The following is a 12,519-nucleotide window of genomic DNA, read 5'->3' as shown; positions in this document are numbered from 1 at the left end:
GAAGCAGAGACTCGGAGGAAGGACAGACAGATCCAAAGTTTGTGAGGGCAGAGAGTCAGGGTAGAGAGAGATGTGAAAGAGACAGAGACCCAGAGCCTATAAGGGCAGATATTTGGGGCAGAGAGAGAAAGAGAGACTCAAAGGCTCAGGGGCAGGGAGAGTGATGAGAGACAGAGAAAAAGACATGCAGACACTCAGGGCACAGAGAGACAGAAACCCAGAGTCAGTAAGGAGAGATGTGAGGCAGAGAGAGATGTGAGGGGCAGACAGTAAAAATAAGCGAACAAGACATAGAGATCGAGAAACACAGGGTCAGAAACATAGGGACAGTGACAAGGGTCAAAGGGAAAGACGAGAGAAATTTCAATTCTCATAGACTTAGTATGGTAAGAAATCAAAGGATCAGAGAGTCAGGACTGGGGAGGCAGGTGTATCAGAAGAGCGAAAGCGAGATCAAGATAGGTCAGGAATGGATGAAGAAGAGAGGAGAGACAGGGAGAGGGAAGATGGACCTACAGAGACGAGGTGCATGAGACTCAAGGGACAGTCGGGGTTATAGGAAGACAGAGGCAAGAGAAGAAAAAAAGGGTCAAAATTAGAGGTACGGTAAGATGAGTTGAAACTTTTCAAAGATCTGGAGAAATGACAGCAAGAAGAGAGATGGGGAGAGTTAGAGGGAGTCTTGATAGGAAAACTCATCGAAAACGTGAAAATCAGGAAAAAAAGATGGGTGAGAACTCTCACTGAGTTACGTAGCATTGTCCACCAAACTTGCCTCAGATTATCTGACTCTGTAATAAGCAAAGCAACTCTTTTTTTACTTAACTGCCTTTCATCAGAATCCAGATGCTGTGAATTTAGATGCCAACTTGTAAAAGGTTGGTAAGTTGCAAATGCTCTCCTTCTGGTTGAAAAGAGAACCCCAAAAGCATATGGTGTATCACCTGTAGGACATTAACCAGTTTTGTATTCCACATTGCGCTTCTAATTCAGTGTCCTTTTTTTTCCACTCTCTCCATAGTTCCTTCTCTCCTTTCTTTCTGAAACCATCTAAATCATTTTGCTGTCTCCCTCAGTGAGGTAAATAAAATTTTCGGCACATGCACACTGCGGATTTGTATGAGCATGTTTTCAACTTTTATGAAAATTATATTTTGACAGTCTGAAGGGAATCAGGATGGGGGAGTCACGGACAGAAAAACGGTGAGACAGAACAAGGGAAGGAGGTAGGGAGGAAGGATGACGGAAAGTAGACGGAGAGAAAACAAGCCTCGTGCAGAAGCAGAATCGGGCGCCCCCGCCTGGATGCTGTGCGCAGCAGCCACGCCACCGAACTACATTTCCCGGAAGTCCTCGGGGCGCCGTAGTAGGGGTTGAGTGCCCCGTCGGGGGCGGGCTCGACATAGCTTTCTGCAAGTCCGGACGTCGCCTGGCAACCGAATCCCGCCTCCCCTCCGCCCCCTCCGACAAGATGGAGGCTAGGCTCGTCCGCCTCCAGGAAGCGGCGCTGTGAGGTGGAAAAGGAAAAGAGCCGTTAATCCGCTTGCCCAGCTGAAGCACACGGCCCATGTCGCGGCCCAGAGGTGAGGGCCGGCGGCTGCGTGGTAGCCTGGGCTCCAGGGACAGGAGCTACAGTGCCGTCTTACTCGGCACCGGTCGGGGGAGGGAAACGATGTGAGGACGCTGCGCGCGCAGCCCGTGACGCTCAGAGGTGAGCGAAAGGACGATTTCGGCGGCCCCACGGCCGTCTGGGAAATGTAGTCCAGCTGGACGGGACACCAGCCCTCCTGGTTCGTCCTGCGGAATGTACTGACACTATTGCTGTTCTTTCTTGGGTGGGGGAAGGGGCTTTTCCGCTCACGACACCGAGAGTCGAGAGTGCGGTGACGTCCTTTCTTGCTCCACTGTCCCCTCGCGGGCCTTTTCTGTCTCAGAGCGCGTGCGCGCTTTCCGGCCGTCCTCCAGACCTCTGGGAAATGTAGTCCCGAGGGGCGAGCCCCCTTTTCACACAAACATTGGGCGGCTAGTCTTCCCCGGGCGGCGGGCTTGGGGGCTATCTCCCGAGAGGGGGAGCCCGTGAGTCCCTGGGGGATGGGAGAGAGAGGGAATGAATGAATGAATGAGTGAGTGAATTAAATAGTGGGTGAGCAGGGGAAGGCGTGGTGGGAGAGGGATGGATGGGTGTGTAAGTGCTCTGAACACGGGTCTGCCTTCTGGCAAGAGTCTTCTTCACGACCACCTGCCTTTCCCTGCCTCCCTGGGGTGAAGGGCTTTGTGGGCTGTGCGGTGCTGGGTGGCCTTGTCTCTAGCCAGGTGCGTCCTGGGTTCCTGAAGGTTTTTGTCCTAGGTGCTGTAGCCACTGGACAAATAAGGATCCATCGTGTGTTTGTGCTTTTCACAAGCACTCATTTTTTAAATTTATTCTTTCATGAGGTGCTATATTCACATGATTCAAAGTACAAAAGGGACAAAGTGAGAAGCCTGCCTCCCACTGCTGTACTTCTTTTGAGAATTACTCATCAACTGGCTCTGGGTGTCTCCTGTGTGCTAGGCACTGGGAAAACAGAGGGCTTAGCTCACACAGCTCTGACCCTCAGGCAGCATGTGACAGAAACACAAAAAAATACAAATGTGTTTGTGGGGGGTGGCTGATCAAGTCATATTTTGGCAGAGACTTGAAGGAGGTGAGGTAAAAAGCCAAGCATCTAATAGGGAAGAGTGCTCGACTGTGCCAAAGGTAACTGCAGGAGCAAAGGCCCTGAGTCAGGAGCATCCTTGTCCTGCCCCAGCAATGTGGCCTGGTGAGGGAGGAACTGGAGGCTTCCAGGACAGAGGGAGCTAGGGAGGACCTTGACTCTTACTTGGAGAGAGGTGGGAGGCATGGGAGGGCTCTGAGTAGAGAGGGGACAGGATCTGACTTGGGTTTTATTAAATCACCTTTATCACAGAATACTCCACAGTGGTGGCACTGATTAAGGCGATTCCCTTCTGTGTTAGTTTTTTTAACAAATTTCTACCAACATATGGCATAAAACAATACGAATTAATTATTTACATTTCTGGAATTCAGAAGTCCAAAATGGGTCTTAAAACCAGAAAAAAAAAAAAAAACCCATTGCTGTCAAGTTGATTCTGTCTCATAGCAACTTATGGGGCTAAAATCAAGGTGTTGGTGGGGCTGGCTCCTTCTGGAGGCTCTAGAAGAATCCATTCCCTTGCCCTTGCCTTTTCCAGCTTCTAGAGCCCACCTGCATTCCTTGGCTCATGGCCCCCTTTCTCCATCTTCAAAGCCAGCAATGGCTGGTTGAGTCTTTCATGATGCTGTCTTTCTGGTTCTGAGTCTTCTATCACCCTACTCCACTTTTAAAGACTCTTGTGATTACATTGGGCCCACATGGATAATTCATGATAATTTTCCCATCTCAGATCTGATTAGCAACCTTAATTCCATTCTTAACCTTAATTCCCTCTTGCCTTGTAATATATTTATAGGTTCCTAGGATTAGGACATGGACATCTTTGCTGGCTACAAAGATTTCCCGCTGACCACACCTTCCTGCTCAGGGCTCTGAGAGGTGGCTCCCACCAGCCTTCAGCAGATGTATCACTAAGGAGCAGGTGGGCAGGTATTCTAATGTGGAATAACAGACAAAGGCATTGCAGAACATCCTGACTTTATATAAATTGTCTCTTGGTTTTGAAAAATCCTAGTTTTGTGGCACCAATCTCTCCCATTGGTAGTTCACAAAATCCGCCTTTTTTCTGAGAGAGAGGGTAGTGGCCAAAGGCTCCCTGGCTAGGGGGAGGACTCTCAGGGGTGTTCTTTCCCTCAGTCACTGGGCAGGTGCCCCATGCATCAACCCTTCCAGAAGTGGTGTGAAGTGCCTCTTCTGAGACTGGGGAAGCCCTTCATGGTCTTTCCTCTTGGGCTTATTACAGCAGCTTTGTACTAATAAGAACGAAATTCTCTCACTCCCACTTCTCTGCACTTACCCATTTTCCTTCTAGTCTTCCTTCAGCCATCTCTAGAGAGTGTGTCTCTATTTTACATTGGCAGAGTTTCCTGGCTCTGTGGTCCTCGAGATCCGTCCAGAGCCTCATGGACTCAAGTACCTGGGGACATTTTCATGGATGCCAAGGGGGCAATGCTCTGGAGCAAGGGACTCCCCTCTGGGATCCTCTGTTTGTGAAATGGGCTAATGATGCCTTGCCTTTGCACTGTGGTGAGGGTGAAATTAAATGATATCTGTAAGGTGCCTGGTCCTTCACAGGTGACTAGGAATCGTGAAACGTGGTTGTCATTATTCAGACACTTATCCCTTCAGCTCCTCCAGGAGCAGAGTTACAGCCAGTATCTGTCAAAATGTGTTTGGCTGCAAGTAAGATATAACCCAACAGCAGCTTAAATAGCACTGGCTGTATTCGTTTTCTATTGCTGTTGTAACAAATTACCACAAATTTAGTGGCTTAAAAACAACACAAATTTATCATGTTACAGTTCTGGAGGTTGGAAGTCCAAATGGCTTAGCAGGGCTGGTTCCATATGGAGGCTCTAGAAGGCTACTTGCATTCCTTAGCTTCCTCATATTACTCCCTTTTTCTTCTTCTGTCCTCACATTTCTTCTGACTTTGACCCTTTGCTGACTTCCTCTCGTAAGGACCCTTGTGGTTATATTGGGCCCAGCCAGATAATCCAGGATAATCTCCCCATCACAAGAACCGTAACTTAACCACATCTGCAAAGTCTCTCTGCCACGTAAGGTAACATGTTTACAGGTTGAGGGCATGGACATTTTTGGGAGCCACTATTGGGCCTACCATACTGACCGATGTCCTTGAGCAAGGAGCATGGAGATGGGTAGCTCATCTCTTCACCAGTGTCTGGGAGGTGGTCAGGGTCTTCTGACTCAGCTTTCATGCGTGGTTGGGAGATAGTCCTGTAGCCCTGTTGCTGGGGGAAGAGAGTAAAGTCCCCCAGCTGACCTTTCTTTTGGTTTCTTTAGTCAAAACTGAGTGACATGTTTTTGCAGCCCCAAGGGAGGCTGGGAAGTGAGTGTGCAGTGGCTCCAGTGGCAGAGAGAGAAGGGGCTGGGCATGCAGCTGGGTGAAGGCTGGGCAGTGCTTGGGACTCCTCTGTGCTCACACATCAATGCCCATGTGTTCCCCCCTTACAGGCAGAGACAGGTGTGGTCGGAGAGGGCAAGAGGCTGCCATTGTGGGGACGGCGGTAGCTGCGTGGATGGGCAGGAGGTAGGAAGCTCATTGAGGTGCATGGCTCGGGTAGGTGGAATGAAGACAGCCACCCCACCGGCAGCCCCCGACCTGCAGGTGTCGGGGATGGCTCCCCTCAGCAGGATCGGCATCCGCCGCAGCACCAAGCGAGACCGGAAGTCCATCACCCTGCATGTGAAGCTGGAGGTGCTGCGGAGGTTTGAGGAGGGTGAGAAGCTGACGCAGATCGCCAGGGCACTGGGGCTGGCCACCTCCACTGTGGCCTCCATCCGCGTCAACAAGGAGAAGATCCAGGCCAATTCACAGGCAGCCACGCCAGTCAGTGCCACTCAGGTGACACGCTGCCGGAGTGTGGTGATGGGCCACATGGAGCGCCTGCTAAGTCTGTGGATTGAGGAGCAGAAGCGACAGAACCTACCTGTCACCACGCTGCTCATCCAGGACAAGGCACGCCGGCTGTTTGCGGAGCTGCAGCGTGAGCAGGGCGAGGGTGCCCAGGCCGAGACCTTTGGGGCCAGCAATGGCTGGTTTGCCCGCTTCAAGGCACGCCACAACGTGCTACTGACGGATGAACCTGCTGTGGCTGATGCCCAGGCTGCTGCCCGCTACCCTGCAGTGCTGCGTGGCATCCTGGAGGAGGGCCATTACTTGCCGCAGCAGGTCTTCAATGTAGACGAGACAGGCCTGTTCTGGAAGCGGCTGCCTGAACGCACACTATTGGCATTGGAGGGGGCAGCCGGGCCAGGGCCCAAGGCATCCAAGGACCACCTGACCCTGCTCCTTGGTGGCAATGCAGCTGGCGACTTCAAGCTGAAGCCCCTGTTGGTGTACCCCTCAGAGAACCCACGCGCCCTCAAGGGCTGCTCTAAGGCCAGTCTGCCGGTCATCTGGCGCTCCAACCGCAATGACTGGCTGACGCCTAGCATCTTCCAGGAGTGGTTTACTGGCTGCTTCTGCCCGGCCGTTGAGAATTACTGTGCCCAGAATGGGCTCCCGCACCGTGCCTTACTGCTCCTGGACGTTGCACCCTGCCACCCCGCCCACCTGGATGGTCTCTCAGCCCATGTGCGTGTTGAGTTCCTGCCTAAGAACACCTCAACCCTGATCCAGCCCATGAACCAGGGTGTCATTGCTGCCTTCAAGGCGCATTATCTGCGTCGCACACTCAGCCAGCTGGTGCAGGAGACAGCTGGTGAGGACCGACCCTCTGTGCAGGAGTTCTGGCGCAGCTATACTGTCATGACCGCTGTGGACAATATTGCTGAGGCTTGGGCAGAGCTGCAGCCTACCACTCTGAATGGTGCCTGGAGGAAGCTGTGGCCTGAGTGTGTGCCTGACGGCATCCCTGAGCCCGATGCTGTGCCCCAGCTCCGCTGCAGCATTGTGGCACTAGCCAGCCACGTGGGCCTTGGGGACCTGGCTGAGGCTGATGTTGCCTGCCTGCTGCAAGCCCACGGGGAGCCCCTGCACCACAGCGGCCCCCAGTATGCAGAGGACGGGGATACTGGCTACTCTGGGCCACACTGGGAAGAAGGAAAAGGCTTGGCCTCCAAGAGACCAGAGCAGGAGCTCCCGGAGGCCAGGGAGGGTGCAGGGGCTGAGGAGGCTGGCTTGGGCAGGCTGAGCCCCGAGCACCTGGCCCAGGCTCTCTCCCACTTTGCCACTGGTCTGCGGGTCCTCGTAGACAATGACCCCAACCGGGAGCGCAGCCTACGGGTGTCTCGGGGTGTCCACAGCGCACTTGCCTGTCTCCGGGAGCTGCATCGAGACAGAAGGCGGCAGGCTCGGGTGGCTCTGGCAGCAAAGGAGTCGACTGGAGGACTCTCCTCACCTCAGGGGGGGCCCACGGAGGACACGCAGGCGGCTGAGGCCACAGACCCAGGAGGATATGCCGTGGCTGCCCTGCAAGTCCTTCCTGTGGATTCTGGGTTTGGGTCTGACCTCAGATGAGCTCTGTCCAGTGATAATTGTGTTTCTGGAGGGCAGATGCTGCCTCTTTACCACCCACATTTCTCGCAGCTTATGCCTTGTGGCCTTTCTACAGCTGTTCACACATGGTGCTGCTGGCTTGGGGGAACAGGAAAATGGTCCTTCTTGATTGGTTGGTAAGCTGTGGGGCCCCTGGAGTGCACAGTGACAGAGATGCACCCCTACAGGTGAAGCAGTTGCCCTCCTGGTGGCGCTGAAGGGCCAAGGCTGAGAGACTAGCCTCTTGGTTTTTCCCAATATCCCACTCCCTGCTCTGTTGTGGTCTTTTCCAGCCAGTGTTCAGAGGAGAGTTCCTGCACTCAGCATCTCCCTGCTCACCTCCCACGCTGTCTTCACCCCATTTTGTTCTCTTGTTTGGTCAAGGTGTCTGGTGCCCTTCTTGTGCCTGAATCTGGGGGCACATGTTAGCCCTTGTCCTTACCCCACTGTGGCCTTTGATACCAGGTACTGCTTCCATGGTTTGGAGATGTATTCTTCCCCAGGCTTCTGTGACGAAGCTAGTAGCTTGGTTTCTCTCCATTCTCTGCTGCTGAGCCTTCTACAACTCTGAGGATCTCGCTGGGTCTGGTGCTCTGGGAAATCTCATCCACTTCTGAGGGCTCAGTGTCCACCTCAGGGTTGGTTTCCAGCTCACTGGCTGCAGCCTACCCTCTCTCAGCTCTAGACCCACAGCTCTATCTCCAATGGACAGATCCCCCCACTCCCCTGATAGCCTTGTCATCTCCTCTCATTCCAGCTTGGTCTCCTGCCACTCAAACTGTAACAACAGGGGTGCCCATCCAACCCTACAGACACACCATGCTGACCACCAAAACACAGATCTTCAGCAAGGGAAGATGTTTGCTCTGTGAGCAACAGGTGGTGGGAAAAAGATATCAGGCCTCATGAGCACCTTTCAGCATGGGCACCTGTGCATGCATGTGTCTGTGAGCCAAGAAATAAAGATGGGAGAATGGATTTCTGCCACCTCTGTCTTGGCTAATGATTGAGTGTATTGATGGGGCCTGCTGGCAACATGTTACAGTGGTTGGGGGCCCAGCCTTGCTGGAGGTCAGATGAGGCCCCTTGCATGCTTCCCCTGGAGGAGTGAAGTGAAGAGTGGAAGAAGTGATGGAGCTTTTTTCCGGATCCTGATGACTGGGTTAATGCATTGTACGAATCATGAGCACTCCTAATGTGCTAGGTATTGGGGAGAGCAGTGTTGACGAGAGTGGCTTCAGGAGCTGCCAGCCGAAAGGTCATGATTTGTGTGATGGGGTACTTATGAGGGACCCAGTCCAATCGGGGCAGAGGACAAGACCCATCGGGGAAGACTTTATCGGGAAGTGACATCCTAGGCTTTGGGGACATTGCTGACAAGCTGCCAGAAAACCAGTCATTTCAGAATGCCACGTGTCAGAGAGGGGCTTGTCAGAATAAAGGGGCGGGGGGGGGGAGGGAAGGCAGCAGACCTGGGGAGGGAGGAGTAGACCTGGAGTGGCCCACAGCAGGTGAACGCGTTCCAGTAGCTGGAGGAGGCAGGTAAGCAGGCTGGGGATGGTGGGGCCAAATCCGAACGGATGGTGGAGAGAGGCCGGGCGATGAGCCAAGCAAATCCCAAGAGTTGGAGGGGGGAAGTGGGAGAGCTGCCAGCCCAGCGGGGGGAAGCGACTTGCCTCGAGGTCACGCTACCGTGCGTGGAGGTGAGGACACACGCGTAGACCTGTCGGGCTCCAGGACCCGTCTCGGAGCCTAGGACGGCACCTCGCCCCGACAAGCGCGGAGAAGAGCGCTCTGGACCACCTCGAAGAACGCCCTCTCACAGGCCCCCGGAAGACTACATTTACTGGCACCCCTTGCGGTCGATCCCCTCCTCGAGTGTGGGTGCCAGCTGCATCCTAGGAAATGTAATGTCTGAGACTCCGTGCTACGGTTCTCCAAATTCACCGTGGTGGACTACATTTTCCAGAGGACCTCGCGGAGAGTGCACGCCCTCTGCTTCCTTCCCCACGCTCGCGAGTCGTTGCCATAGAGACACTCCCGCGCCTGACCTGTTCCTCCCCCCAGCTTTGCGCTCCAGCGTGGAACGTTGGTTGGGGGGGGCACGTGAGGGGTCGAGGGGAGGGGTAGGAATGACAAAACGCCGGAAGTGGCGCGCGAAGCGGCCGGGAGCTCCCCGAAGCTTCCCTTCCTGGGGCTCCAGGGGTAGTTGGTCGTCGTTCCCTCGCGGAAAGGCCGGTAACGCGATTCCCGGGGATGGTGAGTCCGGGCGCGGGAAGGCCGGAGGTATCGGGAAGGCCCAGGGCAGGGTGTGCGGCGGGCCGGCGGGCGGCCCGAAGGGAAGAAACACCATCCGTCTCCATAGGAACCCGAACGGCGAGTCCTCTGAGAAGGGCGGAACGGGGACCCCTGGATCTGGAGTCTGGCGGGGTGGGGCCAGCCCCGGAAGTGGTTTCTGCAGTCAGGGTGTGTTGGGGGTGCCTCCACTCACTTCTCCCCGATGTCTGTACCCCGGAACTGGCACCCACCTGGCGCCCCAGCAGGTGTTTCTGAACCCTCTTCGTCCTTCCAGCCGGTAGTCCTGGCCTCCACGTCGCTTCTGTAGCTGTTCCTGGTTACCTGTGCCTGCTATGTTTTTCCTGGACCTCCCCCACTGGTGTCCATGCCCACTCACCCGGTCCACTTTCCCGTTCAAAAAAATAAAAAACTAAACCCGCTGTCGTGCAGTCGATTCCGACTGGTAGTGACTATACAGGACAGAGTAGAACTGCCCCACAGGGTTTCCAAGGCTGTAATGTTTAGAGAAGTAAGCTGCTACATTTTTCTCTTTCAGAGCGATTGGTGGGTTTGAACCACCAACCTTTTGGTTAGGAGCCAAGCACTTAACCACTGTGCTACCAGCTCCCTGTAAACGGTCCACACCTCCTCTAGAAAACTTTTCTGGATTTCAGCAATTTGGGTAAGGTTTTCTTTGGGACATACCCTTCCATACTGTGAGCATGTGGAGTGGAGAGGGGCTTTGTGCACACTGGGAGTAAAATTCAGATCCTCACCCTAGTCGAAGTCCCGGGAAGATCTCCCCTGGCTTTTGGATGTACCATTCCTTCCACCTAGATTGCTGTCTCTACAGCTGTCATCTTCTCAGGGCACCCTCCTGGAGAATGAGGATCATGGGATGGGAAGGGGCTGCCCTGGGCTGCGGGGCTGTAACCAGCCCCTTTAAAAACATGCATTATCATTAAAAAAAAAACTTTTTTTTTTGAAGTCTCAGCGGTAGCACGATCGTTGGGAAGAAAATTCAGATGCTATACAGAGATTTATAAAGGAAAAAGTGGATGTTCTCCCCAAGTTGCTTTCCCTAGAATTACCAGCCAGGTGTTTATTCTTCTAGAGTCTTCCTGAACACAGCAGTAACGTAACATAACAGTAACATCTGTGTACACACACAAATATGCATGAAATAGCTGTCTTAAAATTCTGACCCCTGTGAGATCACTTCGGATAAGGAGGGTTATGGCTTACTCTTTTGTTCAGCAGTGCAGGGTGGATGGCTTTCTCCAACCACTATACCTGTAAGTCTCAGGTGGTTGAGCTAAGCCTCGTGGACTCTGAGAGTTAGTCATGGGGGAAGGGAAGGCCTCCCAGTGGAGGAGCTATCCCTTGCCTTCAGGGCGCCTGGCCCACCATGACTGGACTGCGGCTGCCGCAGGTCTCCATCTTGTCCTCTCAGCTCATCGCCCTTGTCAGTTTTCCTAGTGCCCTTAGACTGTGTCTCACTTGTTCAGACTCCCTGTGTACTGACTTTCTGCTAGCTCCTGCCTGCACTGTGCCCGGCTGCTGGTGGGCTTCTCTCAGTTCACCAGAGACACTGGGCATGCCCACACCTCCCATCCTGGGAGGAGCTCTGATGTTCACGTCTCTAGAGTCCTAGCCCCCAGGACCATGCTTCTTGTCCTGGGTGTCCCAGTCTGGCCCAAGCATCTGGATGCTGCCTGGCAGGGGTGGGCCCGTTCTCCACTTGCGTGGGTTCCTGATGCCAGGTGTTGTGAATGTCCTTTTGAGGGCTTAAAGATGAAGGAGCTCACCTGGACAGGGAGGAGCCTGGAGAGGTCATTCTGCAGGGTATGGATGGGCAGAGGGGTGCAGGCGTCCACAGCCCTGATTGGATGGGGGCGTGTGTCTCAGGCAGGCGGTGTGTGTGGCACAAGTGAGGGGAAAGGAGGCCAGCTTCCTGTGGCCTCACCATGGCAACTGGCCCAAAGCCCTTTGAGCAGGAAGGTCTTGTGATTGTCAAGATGGAGGACAATGAGGCCGTCCCATAGGAGCCTGGATCCCTCCCGGACCCTGAGCCCCCAACCCTGCCACACAGGCGTGGCAAGGACCCCCAGCATCGATTCCGTAGCTTTCGCTGTGAAGAGGTCTCCAGCCCATATGAGGCCCAGAACCAGCTGCGCAAGCTGTGCTACCTGTGGCTGAGGCCTGAGGTGCACTCCAAGGAGCAGATGCTGGAGCTGCTGGTGCTGGAGCAGTTCCTGAGTGTGCTGCCTCCAGATACCCGGGTCTGGGTGGAGGCCCAGTGTCCCGAGAGTGGTGAGGAGGCTGCAGCGCTTGTGGAGGACCTTGCCCAGATGCTTCGGCAGACTGGTGAGCGCTGGGAGTCTAGGAGGTTGGTTAGAGGGTCGAGAGGGCAGGTGATGTGGGAGGGGACACAACCCATGATCCTGGGTCCTAAGTGCCCTCCAGTTCTGCCCGGTCTCTTGATGTCCCTGTTGTGGGGACGAAGATTCAGAGGCACCAATAGGTTTGGAGTCTTCCAACCTCTGAGGAGCTTGCCTGAGGTGTAAGCTTAAGGTTGGTGTGACTTTTCACCCTCCTAGTGTTCCCCAAGCCTCCTTTTCCTTCCTTCCCTCCCTCCTTCCTCACGAGGTCGGTGAGTGCCTGATGTGTACAGCAGGGAAGGAGACAGGCGAGGTTCCTCACTCGTGGAGCCTGGTCTGGTCAAGGAGATGGATGATGAGACACCCACTTATTATTCAGGGTGCTTTTCTCTCCCTGGAGGGGATGGGGTCAGAGTAGGAAAACACAGAGGACAGCCTGGCCAGGGGTAGCTTTGCAGTTCCTGCTGCTGTGTCTTCACCTTGGGCTCCCTATGTGTGTGTGTCTGTGTGTGTGGAGTGGGGGGTGGGTCTGGGGGTGAGAGATGACAACTGTGAAATAGACAAGAGAGAAGGTGGGTTCCAGCCATCATTCATCCCTGTATTTGTTCTCTGTCCATGCTTGTTCACTCGTGTACGTTTATGTAGTACTTCCATGTGCTTC

At 54.3% G+C, this 12,519-nt stretch overlaps 2 protein-coding genes across 12 annotated transcripts in view; both read left to right on the top strand.

Moving 5' to 3' along the window:
• Nucleotides 1–1,457: 1,457 nt before the first annotated feature.
• LOC126086075 (tigger transposable element-derived protein 1-like) lies at nucleotides 1,458–8,636 on the top strand. 5 transcript variants are annotated; one of them, XM_049902128.1, is made up of 3 exons: nucleotides 1,458–1,583; nucleotides 3,493–3,618; nucleotides 5,175–8,636. In XM_049902128.1, exon 3 carries the CDS (start codon nucleotides 5,272–5,274, stop codon nucleotides 7,180–7,182), a length of 1,911 nt encoding a protein of 636 aa, XP_049758085.1. In that variant the 5' UTR covers nucleotides 1,458–1,583; nucleotides 3,493–3,618; nucleotides 5,175–5,271; the 3' UTR covers nucleotides 7,183–8,636. The 5 variants fall into 5 exon arrangements, with proteins under 5 accessions (XP_049758085.1, XP_049758087.1, XP_049758088.1 ...); XM_049902130.1 differs by having other exon boundaries at nucleotides 3,493–3,626; XM_049902129.1 differs by lacking the exon at nucleotides 1,458–1,583 and adding an exon at nucleotides 1,594–1,711.
• Nucleotides 8,637–8,689: 53 nt separating this feature from the next.
• LOC126086076 (putative CENPB DNA-binding domain-containing protein 1) overlaps nucleotides 8,690–12,519 on the top strand; it is an 82,047-nt gene continuing 78,217 nt past the window's right edge. For 4 of the 7 annotated variants that reach the window (XR_007519409.1, XR_007519408.1, XR_007519407.1 and 1 more), the window contains exon 1: nucleotides 9,449–9,459. Coding sequence is in view for 1 of the 7 variants with exons in the window: in XM_049902133.1 (XP_049758090.1) it covers nucleotides 9,111–9,459 (349 nt within the window). In the remaining 6 variants the exon portion in view is untranslated. The other 3 variants (XR_007519405.1, XM_049902134.1, XM_049902133.1) reach the window with 3 other exon arrangements.

Source organism: Elephas maximus, chromosome 11 (genome assembly GCF_024166365.1).
Source record: "Elephas maximus indicus isolate mEleMax1 chromosome 11, mEleMax1 primary haplotype, whole genome shotgun sequence".
Lineage (NCBI taxonomy): Eukaryota > Metazoa > Chordata > Mammalia > Proboscidea > Elephantidae > Elephas > Elephas maximus.
This window is presented reverse-complemented; position numbering and strand designations above follow the sequence as displayed.